The following is a 19,890-nucleotide window of genomic DNA, read 5'->3' as shown; positions in this document are numbered from 1 at the left end:
ACACTTGTAGGGCTGTGCATGCTGCCCATGCCGTGGGAGACACAGCACCCTCCAACTCAGAGACAACGGCTAACTAGCAGCTGGAAGCCATGCTGCCTAAATACTGCCATCAATTAGCTCACCAACAAGTGGGAGGAGGATGGGCTGTGGGAACGCCCATACTGCTACAATCGCAACATTAGCAACAGTGCTGCTGCTGCTGAGCCCGGCGCCGCCGACAGCCCAGGCCCCTCGGCCGGGTCGGCGTTGGCCCCGCAGCTGGCCGAGGTCGAGGCCATGGAGCTGGGAGACGGTAGTAGTGTTATGGATCTAATTGAGCTGGATGCATCATCGGCGGACCCCATTTCTTCACGATCACAACAACCAGGTCAGTCAGTCAGTGAGTGATGTGGTAGCTACTCTTTTAGTTTTATTTAGATCATTTTAACCAAATTGAAAGTGTGCCCCAAAATCTTCTTCTAAACAAAAGAAATGTGTTTCCCCTCAAACCCAGTGACACTGGGAGACGACAGCGCGACTGGAATGCAAGCCGAAAATAAGAGTCTGTCTGCAAGCGAGACCCTCGCCCCCCCTCGTCCCTTCGGTGAAGATGGTGTCCTGGTGGGAAATGTTAAGGATCCTGCTCTGTGGGGAGATGCAACCGCGAGTGACAGGGTAGGCTATATAATTTGTATTTTATTAAGCTGGTGTCCTTACTGTATCCTAGTATTTTCGCAGAATAAACTAGGTTAAGTTCTTATTTCATCTCATTTCTTATCTTAGGTCAAACAGATTCTCATTGGAAGAAGGGCCTCCGCATTTCATAACCGAAAAGCCAAATATCCTGCTTCGGCTAGAGACTGTGGACTTGGTGGTCGATCCCGTCATTTCACAAACGACATGTTGAACACTAAATTGCCAAATGGACAAGTAGTACAGCGGGAATGGATGTTGTATTCACCATCGACAGGTGATGTGTTCTGCTTTGCCTGTAAACTACTTGGGAAAACTAAGAATGCATTTACAGAGGGTTATTCTGACTGGGCCCACGCAACAGCCCGTTTGGGTTCCCATGAAACAAGCCCAGAGCACAGGGCCAGCATGTTGGCATTGATACTGAGGGCACGGGACACTGGGACAATTGATTCTGCAATAATAAAACAGGCTTTGGATGTCAAGAATTACTGGAGGGAAGTTTTGAAAAGGCTTGTGGCAGTGATTAAATTTTTAGGAGAGAGGGGGCTGGCTTTCAGGGGTGACGACGAGCTATTAGGCTCGCCGCACAACGGCAATTATTTGGGAATTTTGGAGTTGATTGCACAATGACCCGTTTCTGGCTCAACACATAGAGAGACACGGCCAGAAGGGCAAAGGTAGTGTGTCCTATTTATCATCAACAATATGTGAGGAGTTCATTGAATTAATGGGAGAAAAAACAAGGCAAAAAATAGCAGAGGAGCTCCTTGAAGCGAAATATTTTTCCATTATAGTAGATTCAACTCCAGATCTTTCTCATGTAGACCAGTTAACATTTATCTTTAGATTCGTTAGCAAGGCAGGCAAGCCAGTTGAGCGATTTCTGGCATTTGAGCCAATTCACAGTCACACAGGAAAAAGTTTAGCTGATGTTGTTTGTACCATGGTGCACAGGCTTGGTTTGGATTTATCGAATTGCAGAGGACAATCATTTGATAATGCCAGCAATATGTCTGGGCGGTACAATGGCCTACAGGCGCACTTGAAACAAAAAAACCCGTTAATGCATTATGTGCCTTGTGCAGCCCATTCGCTTAATTTAGTAGGTGTTAATAGCATAGATGGAAGCAGTACAGAGGTGAGAGATTATTTTGATTTATTGAAATCACTCTATGCCTTCTGCTCGGCATCAACACATAGGTGGGATCTAGTTTTTCGGAATGCAAATATACATATTGATTTAACATTAAAGGCTCTCTCAAACACTCGGTGGAGCAGCCGAGCTGATTCTACAAAAGCTCTATGGAAGAATTACCCCAAAATAAGGGCAGCTTTACAGAGCATAGCTGAAAATGAAGATGAAACGACAGACAGCCGTGATGAAGCCAGCGCGCTCTGTGAAAAAATGGACAAATTAGAAACTGCATTTATGGCTAATTTCTGGGATTCCATTCTCTCTCGATTCCACAAGACAAGTTTGAGCCTTCAAAAATCAGACATAGATCTCATGACAGCAGTGGAACTGCTCAGGTCTCTCCGTGATTTTGTCACAAAACAAAGAGTTCGCTTTGCAGAGTATGAATCTATTGCTAAAGCTGTACCAGGTGTGAGCCAGGTGTACGTTCACGATACCCAGCGCATTAGAAAACGAAAAAAAAAACATTTTGATGACAGTGGAGAAGATGATGTTGTGTTCGAAGGGAAAAGCAAATTAAAAATAGAAACATTTAATGTGGTTATTGATAAGTTGGTTAGCTGTCTTGACCACAGACTTGAGGCGTATAAGCACGTCTGCACGTTTGCTGTTCTGTTCATTCCTGAGCTCGCTGGTGACACTGAAGTAATTGATAAAGCAAACAAGCTTGCTTCTGCTTATCCATCAGATTTAAATGCATCAGATTTCGCTGATGAAATGATTCAATTCAGATCTTTCATTCGACCAACAACTCAAGGTCTTGTCTTGCCTCCGCCAAAACTCCTGAAAACAATAATTGGTTCTTCATCGCAGTCAACATTTCCTAATGTATTCATTGCACTGCGACTCTATCTGACGCTCCCTGTCAGCAATTGTGAGGGAGAACGGTCCTTTTCCCAAATGGCAAGGATTAAAAATGAATTAAGAACCAGACTGACCCAGAGGCGCTTAAACAGCCTGTCAATCATGGCAATTGAGTCAGAACTTGTCCGAGGGTTAAATTTCGATGCTTTCATCCATGATTTCGCCACAAAGAAAGCCAGGAGAAAGGAAATTGGTGTGTAGGCACATTTAGATTTAGGCTAAACTTCTGAACTACACCCCAAGCAATTAGGCCTATGCACTATGTTGTCTTTATTATTTTAAGTTAAATACTGTGTAATGTTTTATTTGTGATTGAGCATGGCCTCGCATTGTTAAAATAATGTGTATCCAATTTTATTGTTTTTATTTTTGTGGTTTGTTTGTTCTTGAAAGCAATAGTAGGCTAGTGCACTGACTGCACAATACACGCACCTTACTTTATAGGCCTCACTCGGCCTCCGCATTTCTTTTATTTATTTGTTATTGTTTATTGTTGGCAGTGGTGGATAAAGTACCCACATTTGTTACTTTACTTATAGTAAAAGTATCATTACTGCATTATGGGAATACTCTGTCCGGAAAGTCCATAATTAAAAATGTACTTGTGTAAAAATAGACTACTTTGGTAAAATACATATAAATAAATAAATATAGGGCTTAATTAATAATAAAAAATCTACAAACTAACTAGCGTTTTAAATTAAGTAGAAGTAAAAGTTTTGGAAATACTAGAAAATACTCGAGTAAAGTAGGCTACAAATGCGTCATAATTGTAGCCTATACTTAAATAAATGTGCTTGCTTTCCACCACTGATTGTTGGAGTGACTGAGGTGTGTGACCTTAGGTGTGTGATATTTAACTTAAAATACTGTACTGTTTTATGCTATTTTATTTTGTTTGTATGTTTTGCTTTTCACAGTTATTGAAATTAATAGCCATATGAACGCACCAGGCGTATAATGCCTGCCTCTGCTCCATTAGATTAGGCAGCAGCCTGAGCGTGAGCGTTGAGAATAAAGCAGAACTGATATTGATTTCATTTATGTCTGGTCAGAGTTATTTATATTATAACTGATGTTCTAGCTATATGTGCTCAGTGTGGTTCTGTTGCGCGCACATTGTGTGTTGGCCTGTTTGTTGGGGGTGCGCCGCGGACCGCGGTGCGTGTGTCCGAGCAGTGCTCTACTCGGGACTCCGCTAGCCGCTGCCGAGCGCCGCTCGCGTCCCGTACCGGCCCGCGACCACCGCACCGCGGCGTCCGGCCGGCGACCACGCCGGTGCGGGTGTGGTGGTCGCGGGCCGGTACGGTACGCGAGCGGCGCATTTTTTTTTTTACTAATTAGGTGTGTGGTCTAACTATGTTATTGTTTTTCTAGATTGATCTTCCTATGCATTTGTTATATTGTTGTTATGTACTGACATGTTATCTTGGGCTTTTTATAGTGATGAGTATTTTGTGCTTATTGTAAGTCGCTTTGGGTTAAAAGTGTCTGCTAAATGCCTAAACTGTAAACTGCTAAGTGATGATTCATTTTAGTGTCATTTTATTCTGTAAACATGAAACAACCACTACTAAAAATATAATAAGTAAGTAAGTAAAAATCACATGGTGATTTAAAAAGGGTTAGGGTCACTGACTTAAATAGTGAAGAGCTACACATACCAGACCAGGCAATCTAATGGCATATTTGCAAAGCACAAAGTTTTGGTTTGGGAAGGTCAGAGTTTAACACACACTATACACTGTACTTATCACCAAACAGTCCATCTTTTACTCCGTCTGGTATTAGTTTGCTTTTGCGTGACATGGGAGCGGAGGAGAACTGGGGAACTGATGTTTATCTCACCATGTCATTGATTGTTGTTCCCAGATAAACTTTTTTTTGCAGCGCTAGTCCTCCCACAGTTTTGGTGGCACTGACTTGGGCCATCTGTCAAATTGACCAGCTTCATCGGGAATCTTGTGTTTACATTTTGCTAAGAGATATGTTAAATAATTTAATTTATATTTACATGTTATGCATTTCACAGGGAAGTGGGTCAAGCTGCTCAAATGTCAGAACGGATAACTGGGACAACCTCAAAAGGAAATACAAGGTGAGATTTAGCATCATGAGATCGGTTCACCATCGATATACAGACTGCGTAGCATAGTACTGCAGTTTTACATAATGTCACTGTCATTTACATAATGCATCATATGCTAGTGGCTTCAGTGTGCCCATGTCACTGATAAATCCCTTGTTTTGTATCTTTGGATGTTTGTTTTGCCTCGTCTGTCCAACACACACACACACACACACACACACACACACACACACACACACACACACACACACACACACACACACACACACACACACACACACACACACACACACACACACACACACACACACACACACACACACACACACACACACACACACACACACACACACCTCCAAAGTAAAGCCTGACATATACTTCATATTACAACGTGTTGTCGAAAGTGGCTTGCAGATCGTCAATTTTCCAGACGCGGAAACTAGGAAACTAGACAAGGCTAAATTGCACATCATTATTTCATGATAACCTACACATGGTCTCGTCTTAGTACATTTGATTATGAAACAGAAACCTTGTTATATATTTTTTTTCTAATACAGTACTAATTAATTACTAATTAGTTATAATACTACACATTTGGAATGTCAAAATTCCATACTTTTTCCACACTTATCTGTAAAACTTTCAGAGAAGATATATGCATATCATGTAAATATATTATCTAATCAAAAAATTAATTTAAGTTAGTAGGTACTATATTGCAAACAAATAGATTAAGACCAAATCTAGAAAAGTTCAATACACAGCATTTTATTCAAGCTGCACGCGTGAACAGTTCAATCCTTATTTATTTTTTTATTTTTTTTATAACTGCTGTACTTTCTTTTTGGTGACTGAATTCCCCTCATGTGATCAAAACATGTCTCCTCTCATCTCTCAACCCCTACAGTAAAACACAGGATGTCACAAAAGACTTGTCCTCAATAGCATTCTTAAACATACAATATACCTTCAATTACTGTTTAACGAATAACAAAAATAAATTACATGAATCATAAATTAAACAAATCAAATGAAAATAAGTAACTAGAAACAACTATAAAATATTCTTACATATTAAAAATGTAGTTGTAAACACTGTAAACAAATAACTATAAACAAAAAATTATAATTATCTATCTATAAATGCGAGAAGTCTCTGCGTGTGTGTGTGTGTGTTTGTAATCCGCGTATCTCGAGAACCGTTCGTCCCACCGGCTTCAGATTCGGCACGCGCGTTCCCCGCCGCGGCACGGAGTGCAGTGCCGGGTCTCGACCCGACCCGACGCGCGGTTTTCCCAAACCGGCGCGAAACGTTCGGAATCTCCTTATGCGGGGTTGATTGTTGACATCAGGCTGTTTCTGAGGAAATCGGCGAAAGCTCTGACTCATTGTGACATCACTTCATAAAAGGCTCTGACATCACGTACGCCACATGAGTCAACAAAAAATCTCTGTGAGTGTGTATGTATGTAGGTAATCCACGTATCTCGAGAACCGTTCGTCCCACGGGCACGCGCGTTCTCCATATGGGCATAAAATGAATGCCCCCATATGAGAACCGTTCGTCCCACGGGCACGCGCGTTCCGTCCCACGGGCACGCGCGTTCTCCATATATGGGCATAAAATGAATGCCCCCATATATGGGCATAAAATGGATAAAGGGACACAGACAGACAGATTCAGAGATCTCCGAGAACCGTTCGTCCCACGGGCACGCGCGTTCCGTCCCACGGGCACGCGCGTTCTCCATATATGGGCATAAAATGAATGCCCCCATATATGGGCATAAAATGGATAAAGGGACACAGACAGACAGATTCAGAGATCTCCATATATGGGCGTGAAATGGACGCAAATAGACAGATATCTCCATATATGGGCATATATGGGCAGACGTACGCCACATGAGTCAACAAAAAATCTCTGTGAGTGTGTATGTATGTAGGTAATCCGCGTATCTCGAGAACCGTTCGTCCCACGGGCACGCGCGTTCTCCATATATGGGCATAAAATGAATGCCCCCATATGAGAACCGTTCGTCCCACGGGCACGCGCGTTCTCCATATATGGGCATAAAATGAATGCCCCCATATATGGGCATAAAATGGATAAAGGGACACAGACAGACAGATTCAGAGATCTCATACGGCATAAAGGGACAGACAGACACACAGACAGACGGATACAGAGATCTCCATAAATGGGCATAAAATGGACGCAAATGGCATATATGGGCATAAAATTTACGCAGAATCACAAAGATCTCCATATACGGGCATAAAGGGACACAGACAGACAGATTCAGAGATCTCCATATATGGGCATAAATGGACACAGGCAGACAAATGGTCAAAACGGGTCCTATGAAAACAGGTATAATGGGGTTTGCATTAAAGGGCGGGGCATTCATTCCCTATTTACATTGTTCCGAGTTGGCCAGGTCGCCGACTAGACGCTGGGCCGCCCCATAAACAAAGAGCATTCTTTTAACGTATTATTTATTTTTGAGACCTTAAAATGCAAAAACTTAACAAAATATAAAATCACCAAAAGTATAATAAGCATTGGCACCTGAGTAAATGTCAGAATTATGAGCGGACCCCAGAGAGTTGTTGTCTCCTTCGCATTACTGCTTTACTACACCCAATATTTCCAAGCACAGGGGATGAAGGAGACCTGGCAGCAGTGCTAAATAACTCATTTGTGGCGACACTGTGAGGAAAAAAGTGTGACCCCGCAAAAGTGGGCACGTCTACCCAACATAGCATTATAGCCTCTCCAAACGTTTACCAATCCGAATCAAGCATTCAATCAAGCCGTGTAATAAATGCCTTTAACAAGCCACTTTTGTTGCCTTGCTTATATCTTTCTCCTTCTGATTCTGTTTTATCACAGTTCCATGGAAGCAAGTGCAGGCAGCATTGCACTATCCCCGTGTGATGACCTAAGTGCCAACACTGGTGCCTCGTCATTTTGTTGAAATGCTTCAAGTGGATGTCAGCTCGTTGAACCAACTGGAGCAGATCTTGAAAAAAAAAAGATGGCTGGAAGCTGGGATCTGACACTTTAAGGCTCATTGTGTTGATGTCAACTGTCTAAATTAGAACATCGAACATGTTCAAAGCCACATGAATAGAGCCAGCCCAGGCAGCTGGCTCCCAGTTGGAGCCGACGCCCAGCGAGAGCTTGGCTAGATAGATACCTTTATTATCCCAAGGGGGAAGGAAATTCAGTACTGGTATGGCTACCAGTGAAGTGGTTCTGGACGCAACACGACGAGTGCTTCCTTGCTGAGGAACGTCGTCACCGGCGGCGAGCTGGTCGGGTTCAGGCGCAGCTGCTTCAGGAACGCCAAGGAGATTGTGTGCTCCATCGAGTAGCTCCAGATCTACCGCGACCTGAAGCCCCAGAACATCCTGCTCTCGGACAGGAGGAGGAGCTGCCAAAACTGGAGCTCCTCTCCTCATGTTGTGGAGGTTGTGGTTCCTCCTGGATCAGACTGGGGCTCACCTCTGCAACCTCAGGGAAAACGCCATTGCTCGCAATTCGGCCCCACGTGGGTCCACTCTTCTTAAAGACTCAAGCACTCTTGAAACTACGGGGAGAAAAAGATAAGACATGCTCACCTTGGTGGACAAATGTGCATTGTTAAAGGTGCAGTAAGTAATGTTTGTTTGTCAAAGTAAGTGTTAAATTGCTCTATATTCCCATAGTAATCATTGATATAGTATGGGGTGTTTGTTCAGTAACAGGGGTCGGCTGTTTCTCCAGCTCTTTTTTTTTTTTCTATAATTTTTATCCCACGATTTTGCAACCCATTTTCACCCAGTGCCAATTGCCTATGTAATCCTGGGCTCTGCTCTCCCTCTGCCGTGCCTGGGGAGACAACGGACTGACCTCATGCTTCCTTCAATGCATGAGTAGTCCAAGTTGTTTTCTTTTCACCTGACAGGGGGGATTTCCCTGGGATGGACGTAGCGCGTGGAAGGAACACGTTATTCCAACCAGTTCCTTTCCCCTCCATCAAGCGCCCCGGCTGGCCAGGGGGAGGCATTATTGAGACCAGGATTACTGCATGTTTTTGTGAGGGTATCAACCCTTGGAGACACGGGGAGAACATGCAAACTCCTATCGCCGACCCCACCTAGGGTGTGGGCGCTGATGACGCGGAGGGAGAAACACGCCCCCAGCACCCACAGCATCCCCCGGCGGGAATCGAACCCAGGACCTTCTAGCTGTGAGGTGAAGCGCTAACCACTGCGCCACCGTGCCCCCTTTCTCCAGCTCTTTAGTAAACATAAAATACATGTATTATTTCATCCATTGAGTGTATACATTTGCCATGGACTATTTGCAGTCATGTGGTCACTGAAGAGTGGAAAACCTACTTTGCACACGCAGTCCTCTGGCACGCAGTAATGATCTCATTGTTCTGTATCCGGCGTTAGGATGAGCCTTAAGGATTTCTGCCATAACTTCTTCCAGCTCTGCGTCACTGATTTCAGCAAATGTGTCAGATACACTGTAACAAAAGAAAAATACACCTTTCTGAAAATATCCCTAGCAGACGTATTGTGTGTGTGTGTGTGTGTGTGTGTGTGTGTGTGTGTGTGTGTACTACAGTTGCTTGTGGCTACAGATATAATACAGTTGAGTTGATTATTTACCTAAATCTGTTGCTAAGCATTCTCCGATGGATGGTCCTCTTGCTTACGCCAAACAGCTTGGCTATCTCCGCCACTTTAAAACCTTGCAGTAGATACCTTTCCATGTCTTCGGATGGGATGTGAACAGCTGGCCGTCCAACTTCATTGGCCGGAGTAGGCAGCTCGTCTATGGGAGGGATCAACGCATCTATGGGAGCAACAAGTCGGAATCATGGAAATCAGAGAAAGAGATTGGAGAGAACTACCTCGTTGACGTGTGCCACCTTGCCACGGTTGGAGTGGAAGGTCATCATTAGAATACCAGACGTATCTGCCACTGCAGAGGTGGGCAACTTTGATGATGGAGAGGGCCACTACATTTTCACACTCTCTCCAGAGGGCCACAATGCATATACAATAGCAAAAATAGCCGATCTACAAGCTCAAAACGCGTCGCAGTGCGACGCGTTTTGAGCTTGTAGATCTGCTATTTTTGAATTGGAATCCTGAAAAGTAACTTCTTTTTGTTTTAATTTCAAATGCATTTATATGTTCTTATGTTAATTTATGAACTTAAATACAAATACATTAGACATAACAAATATAATAACATTTTAATACTAGTCATTTAGCTACTGATATAAACTGATGTAATTGAAGCGGTTAATTTTTCCACGTTTTGAATTGGAACAGCTGAAATCAATAATATACTGTATCAGTACTCTAATATCAACCTGAGGGCCGCATTAAGTGACGGCGGGATCCGCATGTGGCTCCCGGGCCGCCAGTTGCCCATGCATGTGCCACTGGGATAAAAATATATATTAAAAAAATGTATTAAGATTAAACCCAAGTGTTGTGGGTGACCAATCAGAGCCCTCTATTCGAAGTGATTTCTTTCTTTGCCCCTTTATTTTATGTATTTGCTGTGACGTTTGTAACTGCCATGTCTGCATGGTAGGGAAAGACAAGGTATTGCATCACGGTATTTAATTGGATTATTTTTTTTAGATTTAGCCAGTGTGATTTAAAAGCCACATCAATATCATTTAACTATTTTTACTGTGTTCTTATTCGTTAATAAAGTGATAACGGAAACGTTGTATGCGCATTTGGTATTATGAAAGGGTCACTGAACGCAAAAACGTATGGTTTTAGCGTTACCAGCATATTTAACACATGGGGAGTGTTCATATGTTAATTAAGGGGTGCAATGTGGTGACATGCTAATATGGACCTTGACTGGAGAAAAAAAAATGAACTTGGGGCATACCGTTTAGAGTGCAAAAAGAAATGTTTATTTGGCCACAAGACAGGGTGCTGACAAGGGTAAGGGTGGCCACGAGTAAGGACCAAGTATCAATATTCATGGGTTCAATTTGTAGTCCTACAGTGGCCATGTTGAGGACCAACACAGGTGTTTCACTTGTCTGATTGGCATAGAACTAATGTTCTACATCAATCAGAACACCTGTGTTGGTCCTCAATATGGCCACTGTAGGACTACAAATTGAACCCATGAATATATTATTGGTTTTTCTAGCCAGCAGGATCCCAGCTGTGGTCTGCGCAAGACGGTTCAACATACCTTTCTCTCTCTTTTTTCTTCTTAAAAATGATAAATACAAGTAGGTAGTATCGATACAATCGATTCTTTGCACTGCTGATTCGATACGATCCAAAATAAAACGATACGATTTTAGCTGTTTTCATTTCGATATACTTAGATTTTTTAAGTTAAAAACGATATTTCGATACAGTTACTGTATTGTTACACCCCTGGTTAATACAGTTGCTCAAATTCAAAAGTAAAGTGTTTCATTGTCACCTGGATGCCACGTTGGATCGCTATCATCCCGTCTTCCTGTCTGGTCTTCATCCTCTTCTCCCATCTCTTCTTCATCCTCTTCTCCAATCTCTTCTTCATCCTCTTCTCTTTCTTCGCCCCTTCCTCCTCTCTCCTCCTCTTCCTCCTCCGGGTCCTCTGGCAGAGTGTAGGTCACAGAGCCGACACGTTCACTCGGTCGGCCACGTCTACTCTTCTTAGGTTGGATCTCCACACACTGCACCGCAGGGGAGGGCAGACTGACAGGGTTCTTCCTGGGACGGCCACGGCCACGCTTCTGAGGTTCAACCACCATGTGCTGCACCGTCATACTGGAGACATCTGAGAGAGAGAGAGAGAGAGAGAGAGAGAGAGAGATTATTGTTGTACGTCTTATTAACACAATGGGAGCCAAGGTTTCTAACATTTCTAACTGTTGCTGGTGCCGCCGTTCACTTAAGCTTTATTTTGAAGAGCCTCGGAAGCTTCGTGCGTGTGCACGTGAGTGTACGCTGATGATTGAGGAAGATAATCCATTTGTTTACAAACGCTCGCGAAACTAAAATCCAAACCGGGGCCGACCATCGCGGTATAGTTTCGCCGTGAAAACAAGCAGATCTCTGCTTCCCTGGCGTTCTTTGCACCTTATTCAGAGATAAAGCCCTTTTTATGTTTCAGCATAGAATAGAAGTCAATGCAGCCTAGACGCTCAATTTTGTTTCTGTGCGAGTCACGTTATGACGTATGGACCAGGGTCTTTCACAGACAACACAACATGCGCGCAGCTGCACGCTGCACAGTTAACCCCTTGTCTCGTTTCTCAACGAGACAACGGCGTTTTGGCACAGCGACCTCCAGTGGCCTTATCTCGTTACTGAACGAGTTTGGCCTCATGGGTGTTAAACACGTGCACACGCACGAAGCTGAGGCTCTTCAAAATAAAGCGTAAGTGAACGGCGGCACCAGCAACAGCTAGAAACGTTAGAAACGGTATAAAAAGCATTGTGTCCCATAATACAATAAATGATATCAGTTTTTTACCTGGGAGAGTGTCACACCCCATCCTCAATGTTGACACATCAGCCCCCTCTTTCTGTTCTTCTTTAATCTGTGGTTCCTCCAGGACCAGACTGGAGCTCCTCTCCTCATGATGCGGAGGTCGGGGTTCCTCCAGGACAAGACTGGGGCTCTCCTCTGCAACTTCAACTTCAACTTCAGGGGAAACCTCTTTAAACACAGACAGAAGGAGGAAGTAGCATCGATAATATTCATGACGTTTTATTTGTCACTAATGTATTCTCTGCTGGCTTGATTGCATTCATTTGCCAACCGTTTGGAGCAGACTGCTCCGAATTTAGGAGCGCGTAAAAAAAAAATAATAATAATAAAAGAAAGGTGGCCAGGTTTAACGCTTTCTGTGCCACGGCCACTTGAGGGCGCCAAAGTCTGTAAGCCTTGCCAGAGTCTCTCCCATAGACCAGCGCTGTAACATACGGGGACCCACGTAGCAGTGACGCGCGTGTTCATGTTCGTGCGTGTCATGAAAAAGACCCGGATGAAAATAGCTACAAGATAGCCATAGGCCAGGGGTCCTCAATAGGCGGACCGCGGTCCACGTCCGGACCGCGAGGCACCGCCGACCGGACCCAGGACGAATTATATATATAAAAAAAAAATCTCCGTTTTGTTTCCACTTCTCATTGTATTCCACTTCATTGCATGCGCTCTGAAGTCTGTGTGCGAGAGAGAGAGAACGCCACGCTGATTGGCTGATGCCGGGGCATAAACTATTATGGTTTGTCATCTCTTTGACAACAACGCGCTGATAGGCTGTTACCACCGCCTCTGTTCATTTCACAGACGGCGGAGTGCGGAAACTTTCGAGGCAGGGAGCACGCAGCAGCAGCGATTAGCTGCAGGCTGTAAACTAGTTGTGGGTTTCATTCGCGCACAAGCACAACATCAACGTGAATACGTTTGCAGGATGAGGATTATAATCTTCTCTTCAGAGAGTTTTCGCGAGGTGCCACATGCCATGGCTGCCTCTCTCTTTCTCCATGGATTTGCAGCCAGCGAGCCATGCAGCAAAGCCAGCTGCGAGCCACACACTCGGTATAGGAGTGAGCCACGTTCCGCATCGTCTCCGACGCGCGACACCTCGTTTTCGGATCGATATTCACGTTGCAACACAAGCATAAATCATTCGAAGATTATCCCAGTTTGCTAAAAGAAACAAACACTAGCGCAAACAAATAATTTTCGTAAAATAAATATCTCTGCTCCACCTTGATTTATTACATTCTGTTCTCCCTTCAACGGGTTGTTACTCTTTAGTCAAGTGAGTCAACTTGTGGGTCAAAGAGGACCCCAAATGATTTTTAACACCCTTTTAATAAAGAAAGAAACAGAAAAAGACCATTACTGCATCAACAAACTACAAAAAAAAAACATTAGCCAATGTAAAATAATGTATGAAAGGGATCCCTAATTAAGGTTATGAGGGCAAGTAGGACATGAACTGTACTTGCCAGACGGGCATATATATATATATATATATATATATATATATATATATATTCTTTTTTTTTTTCTTTTTTTTTTCCCGGACCCGGACCTGTTTCAAAAAAATATTTGTGGACCTTCAAGATTTGTATTTGAGGACCCCTGCCATAGGCTATCACTCATGTTAGTAGCCCGATTTTCGGCGATTTAGCCGTAAATAAACATTTTAGTTTAGATTTTATTAGATTCATTTTTTTATGTATTGTGTAAGATAAACACTGTAAAGATTTATTATCAGTTAAACCTGGAACAGCTAAAACCTATTTTCACTAGTGGTTCTCCAAGTGGGGTCCTGGGTCCTTGAGGGAGTTCCAGGGGGTCCCCAGATAAATGATAGTTAGGAACCAAATAGAACTTTATGGGTCTGTAACTCGGTGAACAAATGGAACCAAATGGACCTGTTCCATTTGTACTCTAGTATTTTAACATTTAATATAAATTGGGGTCCCAGTGATATAAATATAATTAAATGGGTGTCTGTAGCCTAGTGTATTTAGAAATCCTAGTTCTAAGTTCAAACATTAGCCAAATTGTAAAATAAATATAAGAAATAAGCAAACATTTTGAAAATAGCCAATCTCAAGCTCACAGCGCTCGAAAACATTGTATTGAGGACTCATAAAACTTTTCTGGGACCCATTTGAATGACCACCTGTGGGTCGCGGGACCCATTACATTGAAAACCTAGTAACATCACTGTGTGAGAATGCATTGGATTCGGCGGCGCGATTCGGCGGCGAGACGCTCTCGCGGGCCGATGTAAACAGATTGCGGCCGGCGGCCTGGATGAAAATTTATAGCCTGACTGCAAGCGTCAGACTCTATCACACACTTCGTTTTGGGAAGAGAGTCTGAGATTTCGGGCAGACATTCCAGTTCTGGGGGGTGGTTTAAAAAAATGTTAAGTTGACTTGCTCTTAATTGCTCCCTCTGAACTTCAAAGGGCTTGTGAGCTGCTGTAATTGATTGAGCCATACAGCCAATACACACAGACTCGCCTGATTGGCTGAATGGTTTTGAACCAGGCCACCACCCACCACGTGCCCCAAGCCTACAGCCCTGATTGGCTCGCCCTCTCTGAGGGCTGGTGGAAAAAGCTTATTTAATGTGAAGGGCCAGACTACACAACACCACCACTACCAACAGGGGGTGGTGTTGTGCAGTCTGGTTTATTAACCAGGCTAGAAAATTTAGCCCCAGGCTTCGGTGAGGCATCCGATTATTTAATTCATTTTATATAAAAAGCCGAACTAGTTCGGGATCGGCACCCCGTGAAACATCACGCCGCCGACAGCATATATTCAGTAAAAATTGGGGGGTCGAACTTGTTCGGGATCGGCACTCAAAAGGCTATGCACCATATAAAGTAAGATGACGCCACGGCTTGTGGAACATTATGCATGACACCAAAGCTAAAGTGACACTTTACATTCAAACTCACGTGATGGGATATTGGGGACAACAACGAAGACATTCTGACAAGGCAGTGTGATGGGTTCCTCTTTAATCTGTGGAGGTTGTGGTTCCTCCAGGACCAGACTGGAGCTCCTCTCTTCATGTTGTGGAGGTCTTGGTTCTTCCTGGACCAGACTGGGACTCCCCTCATGTTCAGTGAAAACCTCTTTACGCACAGACAGAAAGAGGAGAAAAGCCGTAGCATCAGTAAAGTTACTCAAAAGTGCTTTTATTTTAACCCATTAAGACATGGAATTATTTTATACTTTAGCTATTGAAAAATAGCATACCGGTATATACAAGCTCACAGCGTGGCGCTCGGGCTTGTAGATCTGCTATAAGTCGTTAAAATGTGTGCAAATCTTTGAATATATATATAGTTTTTAAGCGAACAATTTTAACTTGCTTCTGGGGGTCCCTGGAACTAAATATTTTGAGATGGGGGTCCGTGGCCAAATAAATATCATTTTGGGGGTCCTTTACATGAAACTATTTGAGCACAAAAGAAAAAAACCTTAGAAGGATTTAGAAGACACTTATAGAATTGGGTCAAAATATTCAAAGACTTGCACAAATGTTCACGATTTCAAAAAAATAGCAGATCTACAAGCTTGCAGCGCTGTGAGCTTGCAGATCTGCTATTTTTGAATAGTTGAAGTTTTACACTTATCGGTAGAATTATAGGTAAAAACATAAATCGGCCTGTTTTAGCAACACAATCAGGCTGATTTAAACATTTTCAAGGGGAATTTCTTCCGGCCTAGTGGGAATGTGCGTGCAAGATTTCACGAAGATTACATGCAGTGTAACTTTGGAAGCCATTCGTAGCCAATCAAAATCAAATGACATTTTTAAATAACCGTTTTGTTTAATGACTATAGAGATGCTGCGTACATATTTGCGTTATTTTTGGACAAAAATCTACAGGAGTACTGTCCAATTTTTCTCAACTAAATTCTTAATTTTCGAATGTTATCCACAAGTTTCCAACATCCCATCGTGCATTGCGCATAAATTGGACGGAGCTTCCGGCGCCGCAGCCGAGTGTGATCTACAAGCTCACAGCGGCTGTTAACCGGAAGTGTGGTGCAGTGTGGTGCAAAAAACCTTCTCCAGTAAATTCCCGCGGGAAGAGGTGGATACCACGATTTTGTAACCTTTTTTTTTATTTCACCCGGTGTCAAATGTTATCCTGGGCTTCCCCTCTATGCATGAGGAGTCCAAGACGCTTCTTACCACCTAACAGGGGGGAAGTTTCCCCGGTTAGACGTAGTGCATGGAAGGAAGGACCACATTACTCCAACCAGTTCCTCTCCCTTCCATCAGGTGCCCCGGCAGGCCAGGGGGAGGCAGTATCAACAAATTGACCCAAAAGTAACAACAGTCCATTAACTTATAACCGTTATGTCCAGTGCAGTGTCGCCTCAGAAAACAACTGGAAGTGTCACATAGACGGCCTTCATTTTTTAAGGTCTTCACTAGACGAAATAAATAAGTGAATAAACGAATAAAATGATCCAAAACAAAAGTATGATTTTCTAAAAAATCAGGATATAAAAACCTATGTAAGCTGATGTATTTGTAAACATGCCACACTCTATAAGATGAAATATAACATTCAAAAAATAAATTTGCATTTATAATATATGCCCAACCAGGACATTTCCTCTCTTTGCAGTCTGTGTCGCACATGGAATTGCAATATAAAAAAGTACAAAGACTAGAAATGTCAGAGCTGAAAAGTGAGATTCATAATCATGTAATTACAATCACTACTGTAAGTGCATCTCTCCACTCCGACATGTCTCCTTTCCGACATGTCTCCATTCCGACACTAACCCTATCTCTACCCCTAACCCTAAACCTTAGGCCCATGGGGGTGTCGCCACTCCGACAATAAGAAGTCCATTTCGGAGTGGCGACATGTCGGAATGGAGAGAGCCTCCCCATAAAGCTAGATAGCATTTTTAGGTTTTAGAAACGTTGTTTTACTGATTAGGTGTGTGGTCTACATAATGTTATTGTTTTTCTACATTGATATTCCTATGCATTGTTAGCCTATATTGTTGTTGATGTAGCCTACTGACACAATATCTTGCTAATTATAGTGATGTGTATACATGCTTATTGTAAATCGCTTTGGATTAAAAGCATCTGCTAAATGGCTAAATTGTAATTGTTAAGTATGTCCAAGTCTTCACACAAACGTGATGTGTGACCAATAGCTTAGCTTCTAGTCAGGTCCTGCTTTACGTAACTATGTAAACATCATTTAAAATGCAGTTTAACCCACCTGTTCCGTGTAGTTTGACTTGTGGCTGTAAAACGAGGTCCAGCTGTTTGTTTCGTCTCTCCAGCAGAGTTTCTAGTGTCTCTATCTCTCTCTGGAAGAGGTTGAACATGAATTCTGCAGCCAAACCGAGACGCTCGCTGACAAACACTCTGACAAGCTTCACACAACTAACACCACTTTGTTTCTCCAAAACACACAATATCTCCTCTCCCACTGACGTCAGGTGTTCCTTTATCGACAGCCGTACGGACTCCATTTGACACGTTTTATCTCTTTTGCGAGACATTTTTCCACTGAGCTTTGTTTCTCAAAAAAAAAAAAAACAACATAAAAACAGTTACACACGGTTTCTTCCGGGTCAGTGTGCATCGCGCGTGCGCATTTTGCGCAATAACAGACCACTGTGTAAACTTGCAAGTAGAAATGCATTTCGCCCCCTCGTGGACGAGTTGTGTAACCGTGTAGATGTGTGTGTGTGTGTGTGTGTGTGTGTGTGTGTGTGTGTGTGCGTGCGTGCGTGCGTGCGTGCGTGCGTGCGTGCGTGTGTGTGGACAAGTTTATATTACTTTGTGAGGACCAAAAATGTCCACACAAGTATAGAATTGGAGAAATAGACATTGTGGGGACCAAATAGGTCCCCACAACGGTTAGGGTTAGGTTTAAGTTTAGGGTTAGGGTTAGGGTTACGTTAGGCCGGGCTAGGTTTAGGTTAGGTGTTAGGTTTAGGGATAAAGGCCACAAATGAATGGAAGTCTAATAATGTCGGAATGTCCCCACAACCTATGAAAACTAAGCGTGTGTGTGTGCGTGTGTGCGTGCGTGCGCGCGTGTGGGTGTGTGTGTGGGTGTGTGTGTGTGTGTGTGTGTGTGTGTGTGTGTGTGCGCGCACACGCACACAACAGAGTAGGCCTAGAGACAGAGACCAAGCACCCTGTAGAGTAGACAATATGCCTTCCGGTGTGTTCCAAGATTTCTAGCGGAAGTCTGCGTTTAACGGACGTTACGTCATGCGGTGCGGGTCTGTTTACATTCCCCAGCGAAAAAACTAAAATAGATTGTAGTTCTTAACTCGCTCTTAATAGGTGTAACATTGCTTGAATCAATGTTTTTGTTTGTATATTGTTTATTGCGAGCGCAACCGAAGGAGCAGGAGACGTAGACCAGAGTTAATTTCGTGCAGGGAATACGTTTGCAGGAACACCGCACCGTGAAAAAAATACAGCTTCCGGTGAAATTCCTACGGCGGAAGTTGAACGCTTTCTGCCTTCTATTGTCACCAGGCTTTTCTCTTCGGGGATGAGTAAGCCTGGCTACGCGAGGCTAGAGACCAAGAGGGTAATCCAAGCTTTATCGTTGCTTATTGGCCTATATGAAAACTGAAAAGTATCAATTAACCTCCCAAAAAATAGTAGGCCTACATAGTGTTTTCATAACTGCAATATTATTACATGTTTTCTTTGCTTGCTATTTATTATGTCCATGAATTAAATACCGAGGGCTTCCAACGTAAAAAAAAAAAAAAGTCCGTAAAAGGTCTTAATTGGGATGTTCCTTTTAGGCAGGGTGTTTAACCGTAGGCCTACTTGTACTACATTTCAATTGTATTGACTATACTTGTAGTGTTCTCCATTTTTTTCTAATAACATAATCAATCAATCAATCAATCAATCAATGACTCCATGGAAGCTGCGTCCAGGATGAGGAGTAGGCTACGGGGTTTCTTCACAAAATCATTCAGAATAAAGTTGGACTTTTTTTCTGTTTAATAATGAAGTTCATGAAGTTATCATATGATGCTGCCGTCATTTCAATGCACTGTCAGTGTGCTGAGTCCATTGGAGGTCATTTGTGCAAGAACGCACATGATCATGGCTCAAGACAAGTGCCAAGAAATGGACATTATATACAGTATAGAGTAGACCATACTTGGGCAACTGGCGGCCCGGGTCCACATGCGGCCCCCACCTTCACTTTATGCATGTTGATATTGGAGTACTGATATATTATTGATTTCAGCCGTTACAATTCCAAACATGGAAAAATTACCCGCTTTAATTACTTCAGTCTATATTAGTATAGCTTAATGACAAGTTTTAAAATATTATTGTATTGTTTATGTCCAATGTATTTGTATTTAAGTACATAAAGTTAACATAAGAACATATAAATGCATTAAAAAAAAGTTAGTTTTCAGGATTTCAAGTTTTAAAATATTATTGTATTGTTTATGTCCAATGTATTTGTATTTAAGTTCATAAAGTTAACATAAGAACATATAAATG

The 19,890-nt window shown here is 42.8% G+C and overlaps 1 protein-coding gene across 1 annotated transcript; it reads right to left on the bottom strand.

Moving 5' to 3' along the window:
* Positions 1 to 8,185: 8,185 nt before the first annotated feature.
* Positions 8,186 to 17,720, bottom strand: LOC308284774 (uncharacterized protein). The gene is made up of 7 exons (XM_080725501.1): positions 17,609 to 17,720; positions 15,302 to 15,481; positions 12,340 to 12,525; positions 11,302 to 11,640; positions 9,495 to 9,681; positions 9,216 to 9,349; positions 8,186 to 8,422 (listed from the first exon to the last, which is right to left on the bottom strand). The coding sequence occupies exons 1-7, from the start codon at positions 17,715 to 17,717 to the stop codon at positions 8,334 to 8,336; spliced, it is 1,224 nt and encodes a 407-aa protein (XP_080581627.1). The 5' UTR covers positions 17,718 to 17,720; the 3' UTR covers positions 8,186 to 8,333.
* Positions 17,721 to 19,890: the final 2,170 nt, after the last annotated feature.

This window comes from Nannobrachium achirus, assembly GCF_963921795.1.
Source record: "Nannobrachium achirus genome assembly, chromosome: 5".
Classification (NCBI taxonomy): Eukaryota; Metazoa; Chordata; class Actinopteri; order Myctophiformes; family Myctophidae; genus Nannobrachium; species Nannobrachium achirus.
Note: the sequence above shows the minus strand (reverse complement) of the source record. Positions and strands in the feature narration are given on the sequence as shown.

Excerpts from the sequence above, each read along its gene's own strand:
- LOC308284774 (XM_080725501.1), bottom strand. The coding sequence starts at position 17,717 with ATGTTCAACCTCTTCCAGAGAGAGATAGAGACACTAGAAACTCTGCTG. Across the intron at positions 11,641-12,339 it reads GGGGTGTGACACTCTCCCAG|ATGTCTCCAGTATGACGGTG; the intron begins GTAAAAAACTGA and ends TCTCTCTCTCAG. Across the intron at positions 9,350-9,494 it reads ATGCTTAGCAACAGATTTAG|TGTATCTGACACATTTGCTG; the intron begins GTAAATAATCAA and ends CTTTTGTTACAG.